The 16,694-nt window shown below is 38.2% G+C and overlaps 1 protein-coding gene across 1 annotated transcript; it reads left to right on the forward strand.

Moving 5' to 3' along the window:
- Positions 1–10,792: 10,792 nt before the first annotated feature.
- LOC107820503 (uncharacterized) lies at positions 10,793–13,730 on the forward strand. Its single transcript, XM_016646794.2, has 4 exons — positions 10,793–10,984; positions 11,317–11,528; positions 12,714–12,972; positions 13,255–13,730. Exons 1-4 carry the CDS (start codon positions 10,808–10,810, stop codon positions 13,585–13,587), a joined length of 981 nt encoding a protein of 326 aa, XP_016502280.2. The 5' UTR covers positions 10,793–10,807; the 3' UTR covers positions 13,588–13,730.
- The last annotated feature ends 2,964 nt before the right edge of the window (positions 13,731–16,694 follow it).

Consider the following 16,694-nt stretch of genomic DNA (forward strand, 5'->3'; position numbering starts at 1 on the left):
CGAGGATCTTCGCAGATGCGGAGTTTAATACCGCAGGTGCGGAGGTTGTTGGGCAAGGCTATTTTTCGCAGAAGCAAAGTTTTTCCGCAAATGCGAAGGTCGCAGATGCGACATTTTAACCGCATATTCGAAAGTGCTGGGCAGAATGATAAATATAAGGGTTAGCGAATTTGGCTTCATTTTAACATTTCCAAGCTCGGATTGAGGTGACTTTTGGAGCAATTTTCATCACAAGGATTGGAGTAAGTGTTCTATGCTTGGTTTTGATCTTATTCCATGAGTCTATCTTCAATTTTGGCTATTGGTTGATGAATTTTAAAGAGAAATTGGGGGTTTTAGCCTAAAGTTTCATAATGTGAATTTTTGAGTTGTGTACATTGAATTGGAGTCGGATTTGAGTGAAACTAGTATGGTTGAACTCGTAATTGAATGGGGTGTCAAATTTTGTGAGTTTTGTCGGGTTCCGCGGCGTGTCCCCGGGTGTGACGTTTGGCCGGTTTTGGGTTTTGATTAAGGATTCGATCTTTATCTTTTGGAATTGTTTCCTTGGGATTTATTTGATATATTTGAGTTGCTTTTGGCTAGTTTTGAGCCGTTCGGAGGTCGGTACGCGCGAGATGGCATTTTCGGAGCATCGCTTGGCTTTCTCGATATTGGAATTGGCTTGTTCGAGGTAAGTAACTCTTATAATCTTGGAGTTGAGGGTGTAAACCTTGAATATACGTGTTATGTTTTTGGTGTTGAGGTGACGCACATGCTAGGTGGCAGGCGTGTGGGCATGTACCGTTTGAACTGTGATTCTGTTATTTCTGTGGTACTGTGTAGTTACCTGAACTTGTCTGTAATCATGAAATCTCTACGTACTAGAGTTATCGAGCTATGATTCATGTTAGAACCCATGTTTAGGCTACATGCTTATTCTGTTGGGACCAACTGAGGTCATTACTGATGTTGAGTTATTTGTTTACATTGCAATGTCATACCCAGTCATACTCATTACATTGCATATCATATCTCAGTCTCTATTGTTATTTATTGATACATCATATCATCATTTTTGGGCTAGTTCATGTCATTGTGAGCCCGAGAGACTGGAGAAGTCGGTGACTGAGTTAGGGCATGAGTGCCAAGATGTGAGCTATATGTATGTGTGTGGACCGGGTTGCATGCCGCAACGAGCCTTAGGGCTATATATATGAATCGGGTTGCACGCCGCAACGAGCCTTAGGGTTGTATATATGGATAGGGTTGCACGCCGCAACGAGCCTCAGGGATGTATATATATATATATGGATCGGGTTGCATGCCGCGATGAGCCTTATGGATATTTATATGGGATCGGGCTGCAAGCCGCAGCAATATAGCGCTTGGGCTGAAGGAGCCCCTCCGGAGTCTGCACACACCCTAGTGAGTGCGGTTGATTTATATTGAGGGATGGATCTTCCTTGGACATGGATCTTGTCCGAAGCATTTATGCCCGGGGATGGATCTTCCCCATGGGCTGGATAGGCCCTACTCGGTACTGAGTGACTGATGATCAGTTGATGTGTTTATTCCGGGATGGATCTTTCCTGTACCAGATTGGCCATATACAGTACCGAGTGATTGAGCATGATGAGTGAAATGTGTGAGACAATGAGATTGACTACTCTGAGAGTGTGAGTAAATGAGTTCTTCTCTGAGATACATTGCATTGACATGCACACATGACATACAGGCATAGAGATATATTTTCCTCATGTTGTACGGTACCACGTCATTCATGACTTCTGACACATATTGGCCTATGGGCATAATGATGCATTTTTCCACTGGCTATCTAGAAAGAAAATGAAACATCTTATTCGTTGTTGAAAGGATTTTTGGGAGAATTACTGTTTTCAAACTTACTTATACTTTTGGGAACTTCGGTAAACGACTTGGGATTTTCATTGACACACTTGAAAGGCAGAACTATTTTCAAAAATCATTATTTAGCTGAGCATTTACTCTTTGAGTTACTTCTTTTATTACTTGCTTTATGTTGTTATGAACTGTTGTTGGTTATTGGAGCTGGACTCTGACCTTGGTACAAGCTCGTCACTACTTTCAACCTAAGGTTAGGTTTGTTACTTATTGAGTATATGGGGTCTGTTATACTCATACAACACTTCTGCACCTTGCGTGCGAATGTTGGTTGTTGATGTTGCTGTGTTCGTTGGAAGCTGGATCTGAAGATGTATCTGTGTTACGGTTGTAGCTGCCTCTTGTTCATGGTAGCCTTAGATCTATAAAACTCTGTTTATGTACTTTTCAAACAGATGATGTATTTACTTCATTTCAGCTTTGTAAACTCTATTCTTAGAAGCTCATGATTTGTACTACCAGTCCTTGAGGAATGTATCAGATTTGGATATATCTTTACTTATTTGCTTTATTAATTGTTATTAGAATTGGTTAGTAGTTAAATGGATTACGTGACGGGTGGAGTTAGGTGCCATCATGACTAGGTGGGTTTTGGGTCATGACAAGGTGGTATTAGAGCTCTAGGTTCATACGTTCTTCCAGTCATGAGCAAGTTTCTAGTAGAGTCTTGCGGATCGGTATGATGACGTCCATACTTATCTTTGAGAGGCTACAGGGCATTTAGGATAATTTCCCATCTTTCTTTCCTTATCGTGCGAAATTGATTCAGCTTGAAACATAAATCTTTGAATTCCTTCCACGCATTCATGTGTGCATGTAAGTGCTCGGTATCAGTCGTGCATTGCCAGCTTGTGATTCCATGAACAAGGTTCGCAAAGTGTATTATGTGTTTTGGTGATGGGCCAGTCTGGAGGACTTAAGGCTAGGGTTAGACCACAGATTAATCTCGGTAGCTTCAGTGGTAACCTGTACATTTGGACTCATATGTCTGGTAATATCCCTACGAGTGGAATTTGTGGCTCGATGAGCAGTGGAATGTCTTCGTGATGAATATGATGTGACTGCGGGATGTGGTAAGACGATTTGAATGTGACGAGAAGTGTTTCCTTGAAATGTAAAAAGGGACATTGGGTGCTCGATTTTCATTTTGATGTGACGTACAGTCTCTGGTATGAATATTTTGAAGGATCTTTCACGTTGTTAAATTTTGGGACAAATTAAATTCTCATATCTAGTTAATGAGTTTGGACTCAAATAGACTAAGTGATTGCATAGTAATTGTGACTGCGAAAGGGTATAACAAGATAACAATTTGAGACTAAGCATGTGGGTTATCCCCTACGGAGTAATCTACGTAGGTGTATTCCTTATAATGTGAGGAGAGAGTTTCTTTTCTTCCAGCGGGGCACATGAGTCGAGATTTGAATTTGAATCTAGTTGAGAAAGTTGACTTGAGTGTCAAGAGAATGAATGCGAGCTAAGCAGATGATTGGGGTATTTCTTTTATGGTTGATGTTGCATAAGCTTGAGAAGAATTTTTGTAGAACTGACTGTGATATTATGGCAGTAATAGAGTATGGGTACCGCGTGTTATCGAGTCTTTTAACTTATGGCTTTGAGCCAAGTGGGGGAGCCTATTATTGACAATTCAATTCATGGTTATATGTTAAATTTTAGTTTTGGTCTAAGGCATACTTGTGGATTAGTTATGACTTGCAGAGGTTGAGATTGAGGATGACCCAAGTACTAAAATTCCTAAATACGGCTTATATTGCGCTTTATGAGTATATGACAATCATGGGATGAGTGAGTTGTTATTTGTGAATAATGTAGTGTGCACGGAGTATAAATTTGATCGGTGATGTTAAGGCAGGATTACCTCTTTGATTAGTGCTGTACTAATGGGGCACGTGTCTTTCAGTCCATTTGGGCGGTGCAATTTTTAGATTTGAGCAAAGTGGGTGACTCTCGAGAAGGTGCTAATGGATTCAAAAATGTATAAGTGGCAATTGAAAATTTGTCAGATTTGTATATCGCTAGAATCAGTTATTCACATTGGATGGTGTCGAGACTTGCGGTAATTCTGTATGACTATGGATTCTACATTTTAGTATAAGAAAGGGAAGAGGAACAATTTTAAATTTCACATAAGGTCTTTTAGAGTGGATGTCTCGGTTGTGGTATTTATGGGGTGCTTAAGAAGAATACAGTTGCTTATGGGCCTTAGGGCATTGTGGTTCTATGCTAGGGTTCGTGGGGTGAGTTGTGGTTAAAAATCAGGGTGTGTTATCAAGGAGAAGTATCAATCTGAATACAAATTCAGAACGGACTGGGAGAAATAGGACATCTTGGTAGTAGGTTAGACCAATATGGTAATGGATATGATCGGTTCTTTGGGTGCTTATGATGTGGTGGGTTTCTACAGGTGCTTCGTGGGAATGCTCTTGGGTTTTGGCAACTTGAGTGGCTTGGTTGAGTTAGAGAGATTTAGTTCTTATGGCTTGATTATGTGCAAATGGGTTTCGAAGAATTCTCAATAGTCTCTACCACGGTTCGAGGAGTATATTTCCTACCATTGTGTGGAGTATGTGGCGTATTGTGATTTTCTCCTAGATGAGATCCAATAGAAGGTTTCTGACTGATTGGGGATGTATTCTGCTTGGGACTCAAGGTTGAATTTGATATTTTCTTATTTTTCATATGATGGCATAATAGGTATGGTGTGTTGTGTAGGATTGATATTGCATGTGCAAGGTCACGATTCGGTTTTGAAAGGAAGGTCCTGAATTCTTAGGCAGCATAGACAATTTCAGATGACTAGGTAAATTATATTACTATTTGGTATTGCTTGATGAGAGTGTACATTTCAGAAGGGGCACTGTGATTTGAATTATGGATAATTCATTGGTATTGTGGCACTCTCCTGGTTGATCGACTGCTGATGTTCAAATTTTGCTATATGGCACGGATGAATTATTGAAGTATTCCTCGTGGGATGATCGTGTATGAGATATGTGTTAGACATTTGGGTGGTGGAGTTGGGATCAGTTATGGTGATTTGTGTGTTCTATGGATTTGAAGACTGGGAGTTCTTAGAAGCAGATTGTTTCGTGGTTATGGACTGTGAAGTCATGGCCGAAGTTAGCTAGATGATAATATGTATTATGATTCAGTCGTTGTGGATTTTCGAAGGGTTATTTATCTATTTGTGGGTGACCATAGTTGATTTGGGGGTCCATTGGTGGGCCCAATTAGGATGTGTATTCTACACCGAGTCAGATTGGCTGGCTCCATACTTTTATTGTTGAGGGATGTGCCATTCGGTTGATGTTGAACTTATTCGTGTTCTGAACTGATCTATGAGTTACTCTTCTATGCTACGAGGGGTTGCGATTCATTAGTTATATGCACACATGGTGCGGTTCTATTGGGGGCCACACGGCAGAATTCAAGCGAGATGAGTATTTGGGTATTGCATGATCGATTGCGTAATAGTTATGTTCTTTCAAGTTTTGTGTGGCATTGTGTCATTTGCCTATCCGTGGTTATTGATTTTAAGCAGGGTAGCTCAAGGTTTATAATATGGACCAGCATTGGGATGGGGTCACGCGTTGCAACGGAGTTATGTTAAGGTATAAACCTTGTGTTAGAATCGTGTGATAGTTCTACGGTGTGTGATGGATTTTCAGCATTTCTTTTTGGCGGTACTTGTTAATCTTGCGGGGAAGTTCTCTCATTTGAGTCATTTTCAACGACTGAGTACATTTGAATTGTTACGTATTGGTGCATGGATGGCACGATTTGTGGCTCTGAGTTATATTGGTGTGGCATATATGTGGGCTAGTTGTGTTATATAATATAAGGTCATTGGACCTAGGATGGGTACTATCAGGTTTGATTACGGTATATTCGGGAGGATAATATTGAAAGTCGGCTTAGAAATTGATTATAGTTCTGGTTGGGGCGAGAGAGCTCCATGACTTGTTGATCTGATAAGAGGTCATGAGATTTCTACATGTTGCTTTCATTTTCAGCAGTGTACAAGGTTTTGGAACGAGGTTTTTGTTCGATATGGGGTTTAATGCTAGTACCTGGTTGGTTTTGGAGTAGTTACTATGATCAAGAATGGTGCTACGAGCATGCGAGCTGTGTAATATGTTAGGTTATTATATCTGTGGTTATAGTTATGGCTCGTTGAAGCTTGTTCAAACTTATACAGTGTGTAACTGTGAGATTTGTGTCTTGTAAGAAAATTTTGAATGTTGGGAATTGAATTCCAAGGTTTTTGGGCCAAGATTAAATTAATGATTCTTGTTGTGTTGTGTTGTGTTGTAGGGCCTATATGTGATAAGGTGACGTGGGATCACCCCGAGTACGTGCGTGGTAAGATGAAATAGTGATTTGATGACTTGGAAACAACTGTTGGCACATTTGAGGACGAACGTATATTTAAGTGAGGGAGAATGTAACGACCCGGCCGGTCATTTTGAGTATTACAACCTTGTTCCCACATTTACTGCTCAATTTATGCTTTACAGTTGTTATGTGATTTGCCGGGGTAAGTAGTTCGGGTCCGGAGAGATTTCAGAATGAATTAAGATACTTAGTCTCATAATGGAAAGCTTAAGTTGGAAAAGTCTATGCTGATGTTGATTTATGTGTAAACAACCTCGGATTTGATTTCTGATGTTTCCAGTAGCTCCGTATGGTGATTTTGGACTTAGGAGCGTGTCCGGAAAATTATTTGGAGGTCCGTAGTGGAATTTGGCTTGAAATTGCGAAAGTTAAATTTTTGGGAAGTTTGACCGGGGGTTGACTTTTTGATATCGGGGTCGGAATTCGATTCTGGAAATTAGAATAACTTTGTTATGTCATTTATGACTTGTGTGCAAAATTTGAAGTAATTCCGTATTGGTTTGATGTGTTTCGGCACAAGATATAGAATTTGAAAGTTCAAAGTTCATAAATTTTGATTTAAGGTGCGATTCTTCATTTTGATATTGTTAGGTGTGACTTGAGGTCTTGAGTAGGCCCGTATTAGGTTATGGGAGTTGTTTGTATGTTCGGACGGGGTCCCGAGGGGTTCGGGCGTATTTCAGATTGATTTCAAATCATTTTTCTTCATATTGTTAATGCTAGTTGTTGCCGGTCTGGTCGCAGAAGCGACAATGCAGTGGCAGAAGCGGGATGAGAGCTAGATGAGGAGGCCCGCAGGAGCGGAGAAAAGGGCGCAGGTGCAGATGCGCAGGTGTGTCGAGTGGAAGCGCAGGTGCGTCGAGTGAAAGCGCAGGTACGAGGGTCTTCGTAGATGCAGAGTTTAATACCGCAGGTGCGGGGATTGCTGGGCAAGGCTATTTTTCGCAGAAGCGAAATTTTTCCACAAAAGCGAAGGTTGCAGATGCGACATTTTAATCGCATATGCGAAAGTGCTGGGCAGAATGATAAATACAAGGGTTTGCGATTTTGGCTTCATTTTAACATTTCCAAGCTTGGATTGAGGTGACTTTTTGAGCAATTTTTATCACAAGGATTGGGGTAAGTGTTCTACACTTAGTTTTGATCTTATTCCATGAGTCTATCTTCATTTTTGGCTATTGGTTGATGAATTTTAAAGAGAAATTGTGGGTTTTAGACTAAAGTTTCATAATGTGAATTTTTGAGTTGTGAACATCGAATTGGAGTCGGATTTGAGTGAAACTAGTATGGTTGAACTCTTAATTGAATGGGGTATCGAATTTTGTGAGTTTTGTAGGGTTCCGTGGCGTGGGCCCGGGTGTGACTTTTGGCTGGTTTTGGGTTTTGATTAAAGATTCGATCTTTATCCTTTGGAATTATTTTCTTGGGCTTTATTTGATGTATTTGAGTTGCTTTTGGCTAGTTTTGAACCGTTCGGAGGTCGGTACACACGAGATGGCATTTTCGGAGCATCGCTTGGCTTGCTCGATATTAGAATTTGCTTGTTCGAGGTAAGTAACTCTTCTAATCTTGGAGCTGACAGTATGAACCCTGAATATACGTGATATATGTTTGGTGTTGAGGTGACGCACATGCTAGGTGACGGGTGTGTGGGAGTGCACCGTGTGAACTGTGATTCCATTATTTCTGTGGTATTGTGTAGTTACCTGAACTTGTCTGTAATCATGAAATCTCTACATACTAGAGTTATCGAGCTATGATTCATGTTAGAAGCCATGTTTAGGCTACATGTTTATTCTGTTGGGACCCACTGAGGTCATTACTGTTGTTGAGTTATTTGTTTACATTGCAATGTCATACTCAGCCATATTCATTTTATTGCATATCATATCTCAGTCTCTATTGTTATTTATTGATACATCATAGGCTAGTTCATGTCATTGTGAGCCCGAGATACCGGAGAGGTTGGTGACAGAGTTAGGGCCTGAGTGCCAAGTTGTGAGCTATATGTATGTATATTGACTGGGTTGCACGCCGCAACGAGCCTTCGGGCTGTATATATGGATCGGGTTGCACGCCACAATGAGCCTTAGGGATGTATATACGATCAGGCTGCATGCCGCAACGAGCCTTATGGCTATTTATATGGGATTGGGCTGCACACCGCAGCAATATAGCACTTGAGCTGAAGGAGCCCCTCCGGAGTCTGCACATACCCCAGTGAGCGCGGTTGATTTATATTGAGGGATGGATCTTCTCTAGATATGGATCTTGTCTGAAGCATGATCAGTTGATGTGTATATTCTGGGATGGATCTTCCCTGACCCTAATTGGCCATATACAGTTCCGAGTGATTGAGCATGATGAGTGGAATGTGTGAGACAATAAGATTGAGTACTCTGAGAGTGTGAGTACATGAGTTCATCTCTGAGATACATTGCATTGACATGCACACATGACATACAGGCATAGAGATGTATTTCACTCATGCTGTACGGTATCACGCCATTCATGACTTCTCACACATATTGGCCTATGGGCATAGCGATGCATTGTTTCACTCGCTATCTGGAAAGAAAATGAAACATCTTATTCATTGTTGAAAGGATTTTTAGGAGAATTACTGTTTTCAAACTTACTTATATTTTTGGCAAATTTGGTAAACGACTTGGGATTTTCACTGACACACTTGAAAGACAGAACTATTTTCAGAAATCATGATTTAGCTGAGTATTTACTCTTGTAGTTACTTCTTTTATTACTTGCTTTATGTTGTTATGAACTGTTGTTGGTTATTGGAGCTGGACTCTGACCTTGGTACAAGCTCGTCACTACTTTCAACCTAAGGTTAGGTTTGTTACTTATTGAGTACATGGAGTCGGTTGTACTCATACTACACTTCTGCACCTTGCGTGCGGATGTTGGCTGTTGATGTTGCTGTGTTCGTTGGAAGCTGGATCTGAAGATGTACCTGCGTTCTGGTTGTAGCTGCCTCTTGTTCATGGTAGCCTTAGATCTATAAAACTCTGTTTATGTACTTTTCAAACAGATGATGTATTTACTTCATTTCAGCTTTGTAAACTCTATTCTTAGAAGCTCATGATTTGTACTACCAGTCCTTGGGGAATGTATCAGATTCAGATATTTCTTTACTTAATTGCTTTATTAATTGTTATTAGAATTGGTTAGTGGTTAATTGGCTTATCTGACGGGTTGAGTTAGGTGCCATTACGACTAGGTGAATTTTGGGTCGTGACATAATGCAGGGATTAGTATGCATGTATTAGTTATGCAGGGATAAGTTATGCAAGGTTGAGTTATGTTGGGATTAGTTATGCATGAATTAGTTATGCGGTAGTTATATAAGGATTTGTAATATAAATGTAATGTGAATGTTATTTATTATTAGCTTACTTTATTTTATTAAAATTGTTAGTATAGTTTAAATATATATTTTTAAACAAAAAAATACAAGTTTGAATAAAGGGTATTCTTATCATTTTGTGTTTTAATACAAGTATTACTAATACATGTATAAGTTATTCCACCTTCTACCCTGCATAAATAATATATAGATTCCCTCATAACTTATACATGTATTAGTTAAAAAAAAAAATATGAACCAAACATTGTATTAGCAATGCTACATTTTATGTGAAAAAGAGGGGAAAAAACCAAACATTGTATAACTTATACTAGCTTCTATGTGGAGATTATTTTTTTCCCTTCTTTTAACCAAACAATGTATAAAGTTATCCTAATTTTAATACATGGATAACTCATCTCTAACCGGCTACCAAACGACCCTACCACTCCGACTTATATACCTAACAATAACTATATTTTCGAATGTTCAAATCCTAGTCCCGTATATTGTATTCTCAATTAGAGATATGATTAGATATAGATATACTAAAAGCAGGACAGATTGTTACAACGGAGCAAAAGAGATGGCCTTCAAGTCGTTCATGAAATTAATGTATTCCAGATTATATCCTCAATGTCCAAGGGAGATGTGCTAACCACACAACACCTCACATTATATAGTGAAAGCTTCATTATCATTTCTCAAAATAATCGTATTACCACATTGAAACTAGCATAAATTAATATAAAAAGAAGTGTTGATATTGATATTAGAGTATGAGATATAGTGTATCATGTTAATTAAGAGTATCTATTTTGATGGGATTAGAAATAAATCAATTAACCCAATCAGTCTAAATATGATATTAGAAGTCTCTTGAAAAAGTAAGTTTATACAAAAATTAAAGAACTAATAGTGCAACTGTTTCATTATCAGAATTAATAAAACATGGGGAAAAGCATTTAAGAAGATTTTGATGCCAGCTTGACAAAATCTTTTATTGAGCAGCACGTTAGTTGAAGGGTTGACCTAAATTCATTGTATTCTTCCCATATAAACTCCCAACAAGCAGCTAATTTTTAACATTAATATTTTCTCTTCAAAAGTTTTCCTTTCAGAATGGGTTTGAACACAGTTGATAAGACTGAATTCACCTTTTCATCAAAGTTCAGATTAAGTGACGGAAGATACTTAGCATACAAAGAGAGAGGTGTTCCAAAAAAGAAGTCCAATTACAGAATCATCTTTGTTCATGGCTTTGACAGCTCCAAAGAAAGGGACTTCCTTGCACCGCAGGTTGGTCCATATTAATTACATATATATTATCATTTCAATTTATCACTTAATTATGATAAATAACGTATTTTGTTATAAACATTGAGTGTGAAATTATCATTTAGTCTACCGGAAAATTGTGTTTTTCGTTCACTATGATTTTTGTGTGAGTTAGTGATAGTTTTATGATTTTTGCGTGATAAAACAAAGTTATATAACTTTGGTGAAAAAACGTCATAGATATACGACTATTTGTAAAATTTACCCGCTTAATTATATAAGCATGAAATTATATTTTCGTTTCTAAGACATTTTATTAGGATGTTGTTGTTGATCCTTGAAATTATGAGCAGGAAATGATGAAGAAGATGGGGATATATCTAATTCAATACGATAGAGCTGGATATGGGGAAAGTGACCCAAACCCAAAACGATCCCTAAGGAGTGAAGCATCTGACATTGAGGAATTGGTTGATCATTTACAATTAGGATCAAAGTTCTATATTATTAGTAACTCAATGGGATCTTACCCAACTTGGAGTTGCATCAAACACATTCCCCACAGGTATGATCAACTCTTTTGCATTCTTAGTCTTTAGTTTGTTTTGTGACTCCTACTATTTAAGACTCAACTGATTGTACAAGAACAACTATGTGCTCTACTAATTTTACATTGATCCCGTTAGGCTAAACTAGTCCAACAGGCACGATTAACATGATATGATACTATCTGATTTGGACAATCACACAAAAAATAAACCGTGTAAGTATTATACCCCACATGTTAGGCTAAACTATAAGAGTATATTTATATCTTATATGTACATTCTTTTACTTATAAACTTTTAATGTGGGACTTTGCTCGTACATTTAGTAATCTTTCCCAGAAATATCATCAGAATTCATTGGTTTAATTATCTAAAGATTTATTGTGTACCATCAGCATCATTTGAGTATTTATGAGCACCAGAGTGCACATCATTTCTTCCTTGTTTCTTAACTTCTCACGGACCACAACATGAGAGCTACTGACATTTTTATACTTGTCCTGTTGAATTATCCTAACACCAGCATGTTGGCTAAGTAGCTAGCCCAAAAATATTATTAATATGGTATGATATTATTTGCTTTGGATTAATATCGTACAATTTTCTCCGAAAGCCTCAAGTCCTTTAAGAATAACTACTCCACATCTCATATGTAGCTTTTTTTGCTTGTCTATTTTCAATGTGGGACTGCATGACCCATGACCCTAAACAATGAGAGTTGCAATGCTTCCCCTTGATTTTATCTTGATAATATGCCAATTTTTTCTTTTCCTTTCGATCTTTTAATTATGCATAGGGTGGCAAACAGACTGGTCATGTCGAATATGGGCGGGTCGAAAACGGATAATGTAAAAATGAATAAATTATCCGACCCGACCCATATCCAGGCCATATTTAATACGGATAGAAAATGGATTAACCGGCAGATAATATGGATATCCATATTATCCATGGCTTCTTGAATATGATTACTTTGGGAAGAATTCCTAGTCGCCCAAACTTGAAGAACCCCCAATTTGAGTTTTTGCAAATGTTTAAGTTAATATGGTTATCCATTGGTTATCTATTTTCTAAGTAATTAATATGGTTCTTATCCATATTTGACCCATTTTTAAAAAATTAATTATCCAACCCATTTTTTAGTGAATAATATGCATGAATAACTATTTTTTTAATCCATTTTACCACCACTAATTATGCAGGATAGCAGGCGTGGCGTTTGTTGTCCCCATTGTAAATTACCAATGGCCATCTCTTCCTGTCAATCTCACTGAGGATGATCAAAGGAAGAAAAATTATAGGTGGATGATGAGGATTGCTACATATGTTCCTACGTTACTATATTGGTGGGTGACTCGAAAATCATCCACTTCTTTGACAAATGATTCAAAACATACATACTTTACTACCAAGGATTTAGAGCTTTTGAAGAATGTACCAGGATTTCAATTTTTTAACCCGGTAAAGTTAATATACTCTGTACTACTTTCTAAGCTCAGATTGTATTTTCCATTTTGTTCGTTTAATGCATGAAATCTCAAAAAAAAAAAAATGAATTAGTGAAAATATGGTTTTTTGTGTTACATTTACCCTATGTTGCTTGGACTCTCCGAAAGTATACGTGGGTACGTATTGGATCCTCCAAAAATAGTATATTTTTGGAGGATCCGACACGAGTGCGGCAGCTATTTTGAAGAGTCCGTGCAACATATAATTTACTAACTTTTTGCTTGCCATGAACAGGAAAAACTAAGGAAGAGAAGTGTTTTCGACAATCTTTGCAGTGATTTCCTTGTGGCTTTTAGTAAGTGGGATTTTGATCCTTTGGAGCTAATTACCAATCCTCTTCTTGAAAATAGTCAGAGTTGTATTCACATTTGGCAAGGTTGTGAAGACAAATTTATTAACTTGAAACTACAAAGGCATTTAGCAGAAAGGTTACCTTGGATTCAATATCATGAAGTATCTGATGGTGGTCATCTATTGATCTATGATAGTACAATATGTGAAGCTATTTTGAGGTCTCTTTTGATTGGAGAAAAAACTCCACTCGATGAACCTAAATTATCCAACTAAGTCATAGCTTATAATCAATATTGTCGCATAACAGCGCTCAGTAAGGATTGGACTTTTCTTTCCCTTTAATGTACTTATTGGATGATGTATTTCGTAATGTGTCACCCTACAAAAAAAAGACAAACAATAATGATTGTTTTAAGATGCACTCTGAAAGGAATATCAAAAGATAATGGTAAAGTTTTGCCTAAGATTTATTACTAATTAACGCTAATGAAGTCCACAATTATCCCTCATATTGATTTCTTCTAGAGCAAAAGACTAGTTAAGTTTTCCTCTCATACTTGTTTAGTTTTATTCCCCTGAATGTTTCTCTCAATTCAGACCTATTAGCCTTTCTAACTTCACAAACAAGATAATTTCCAAAATCTTAGCTCTCAGACTTAGTTTTTTGCTTTCTAGACTCATTTTTGAGAACCACACTGGATTTGTCAAGATTACAAAAAATGTTCAATTAGCTCAAGAGATCCTTCAATCTATTTCTCAACCTAATAAGTGTGCGAATATTGTGATTATGCTGGACATGGCTAAGGCATATGATAGAATGTCATGAAAATTTGTCACAGCAATACTTAGAAAATTTGGCTTTTTCGAATTATGGATTGACATGATTTTAAGACTTGTTTCATGAGTATGTGTCACGGCTCGAAATTCCCAGCCTCGTGACCGTGATAGCGCCTATTATCCATTTGCTAGGCAAGCCGACGTGAATATGGTAATTAACCAATTTTTAACATTTAAAACAAAGTAATGATATTTAACGAGAAATAAATTCCGAATTTAACGCAGTGTGAATATAAGCAACGTGATACTAACTACTCCCAGAAATTAGTGAAACGAATAAACTTCTCCAGAAACAACTGCGAAAACTGCTCCCAAGTGTGTGGCGGTAAAGCAGCTGGTCTGCTCCGCACATGATCCTGCCACCATCTCATTCCCGAACAGGTCATCTGAAACACTACAAAGTCTACTCTATTGCACTCAACAATACCCATGTTTCTCAGCACCTCAAAGCAACAGTCTAAATAGTCGTGTGGTTCCTCAAAAGGTGCACCACTGAAGTGAATAGGGAAGAGCTTTGTGAACTTATACAACCTTATCAATCCCTCAGAAGACATCGCGGGATTCTCCCCGGTCTATGTAGCAACAAAAGGCTAAACTATCCTAGCTGGCTGGACTGCTGGAGTCTGATATATGAGGGCCATCTTCTCCGAAGTGTGAGTAGCGGGATTCTGTGCTCCTCCTCCAGCCTAAGAGACAGTTGGTGCCACAGGAAACTCATCGGTCTGGGCCATACTCTCCATAAGGCCCACTAAATGGGCTAGAGTGTCCTGAAGCACGGGAGTGGTTATAAATCCCTCCAGGACCTGAGCGGTTCCAACTGGTGTGGTTTGAGCTGGAATCTCCTCCTCCTGATCAATCTGAGGCTCCACAGTGGGTGCTGCTACACGAGCTCTAGGCTGAGCTCCGCCTCAGCCTCTGAATTGCCTCAGCATATACCCTTAGTAGTGGATGCAATAGGGGGCTCCGGCTCGTGTCCTACTGTAGATGTTGTGCGTGTTCTCACCATATTCGAGAGAACGAGAATGGAATGATTCAAAAATCAGTGATAGAACAAAATCGAACTATAGGGAAAGAAAAAAAGTGAAATTTTCCTAAAACTCCATAGCCACTAGAAGATAGGTACAAACGTCTCTGTACTGATACTCCAGACTCTATTAGGCTTACTCATGACTCGTGTGACCTAAGAAACTTAGTGCTCTGATATCACTTGTCATGACCCGAAATTCCCAACCTCGGGACCGTGATAGCACCTAACATCCACTCGCTAGGCAAGTTGACTTGAATAATGTAATTAACCAATTTTTAACAGTTAAAACAAAGTAATAATATTTAACGAGAAATAAATTTTGAATTTAATGCAGTGTGAATATAAGCAACGTGATACTAACTACTCCAAGAAATCCAGAGTCACAAGTACATGAGCTACTAGAATACTACATACATGGTTTGAAGCAAATACAACTGTTTGAAGCTAGATAAACAGTAAAGTTAGAAGATGGAAGAGGACATAAAGGTTTGCGAACGACATCAGATCTACCTCAAGTCTCAGAAGTGAAAGCGATCTGAGCCGACGCACCGCTAAGCACCACTGGGACCAATACCAATATCTGCACAAGAAGTGTAAAAATATAGTATGAGTACAACCGACCCAATGTACTCTGTAAGTGTCGAGCCTAACCTTGACAAGGTTGTGACGAGGCTTTGAAAAGACACCCACATAAAAAAACTTGTGCAAGTATATATAAAGTAGCAAAATAACAAGAAGAACGATAAAATATTAACTGGGAGGGGACATGCGAAAGGGGAGATATCATAGAAGCTGCAAGTACAAAATCACTAAATAATATTCTACGAAATAAACAACAATGTACCAACTAAATCACTAAAACCGGAAACCAAACAAAGCAACGAAATCAAGATGAATGACACTGCATCACCCTTCGTGCTTTTACTCTCGTCCTCACCATGTAATTACATGAATATAATGGCACAACATCACCCTTTGTGTTTTTACTCTCAAATCTCTCAATATATGATAATGAATGCAAATACGCCACGGCAACACCCTTCGTGCTTTTCTCTCTTGCTCACCAATCAACAATACAAATCTGAATAATAAAAATCAAGGCGGGGTAACAATTTCACTTTAGTTATAGTGCCACGATATCAAACTCAACTTTCAAAATATACAACATCTATGAAATAAGCAATGAATACGAAACGGATAATTAAAAGAAGTAATATTATAACCTAAGAATGGATAACATAATTAACGATATAATTTAATACAAAGTAATAATTTCCACCCGCATGCTTTAACCCAATGACAATGCATAGATACTCGTCACCTCACATATACGTTATCCCCATACATAAAACACATAGCAAATAGACCAAAAATTCCTAATCTCTCAAGTCAAGGTTAACTACGATACTTACCTCACTCCGCAACCAAATGAATGCTCAACTACGGCTTTTCCTCTAGATTTAGTCTCCAAACCAATCAAATCTATGATGTTGGGATGAAACTCTCTTCAAAATCA

The sequence above is a fragment of the Nicotiana tabacum genome, chromosome 9, assembly GCF_000715075.1.
Source record: "Nicotiana tabacum cultivar K326 chromosome 9, ASM71507v2, whole genome shotgun sequence".
Lineage (NCBI taxonomy): Eukaryota > Viridiplantae > Streptophyta > Magnoliopsida > Solanales > Solanaceae > Nicotiana > Nicotiana tabacum.

Coding starts and splice junctions, on each gene's coding strand:
- LOC107820503 (XM_016646794.2), top strand. CDS start 10,808: ATGGGTTTGAACACAGTTGATAAGACTGAATTCACCTTTTCATCAAAG. Junction 10,985..11,316: donor GGGACTTCCTTGCACCGCAG/GTTGGTCCATAT, acceptor AATTATGAGCAG/GAAATGATGAAGAAGATGGG. Junction 12,973..13,254: donor GATTTCAATTTTTTAACCCG/GTAAAGTTAATA, acceptor TGCCATGAACAG/GAAAAACTAAGGAAGAGAAG.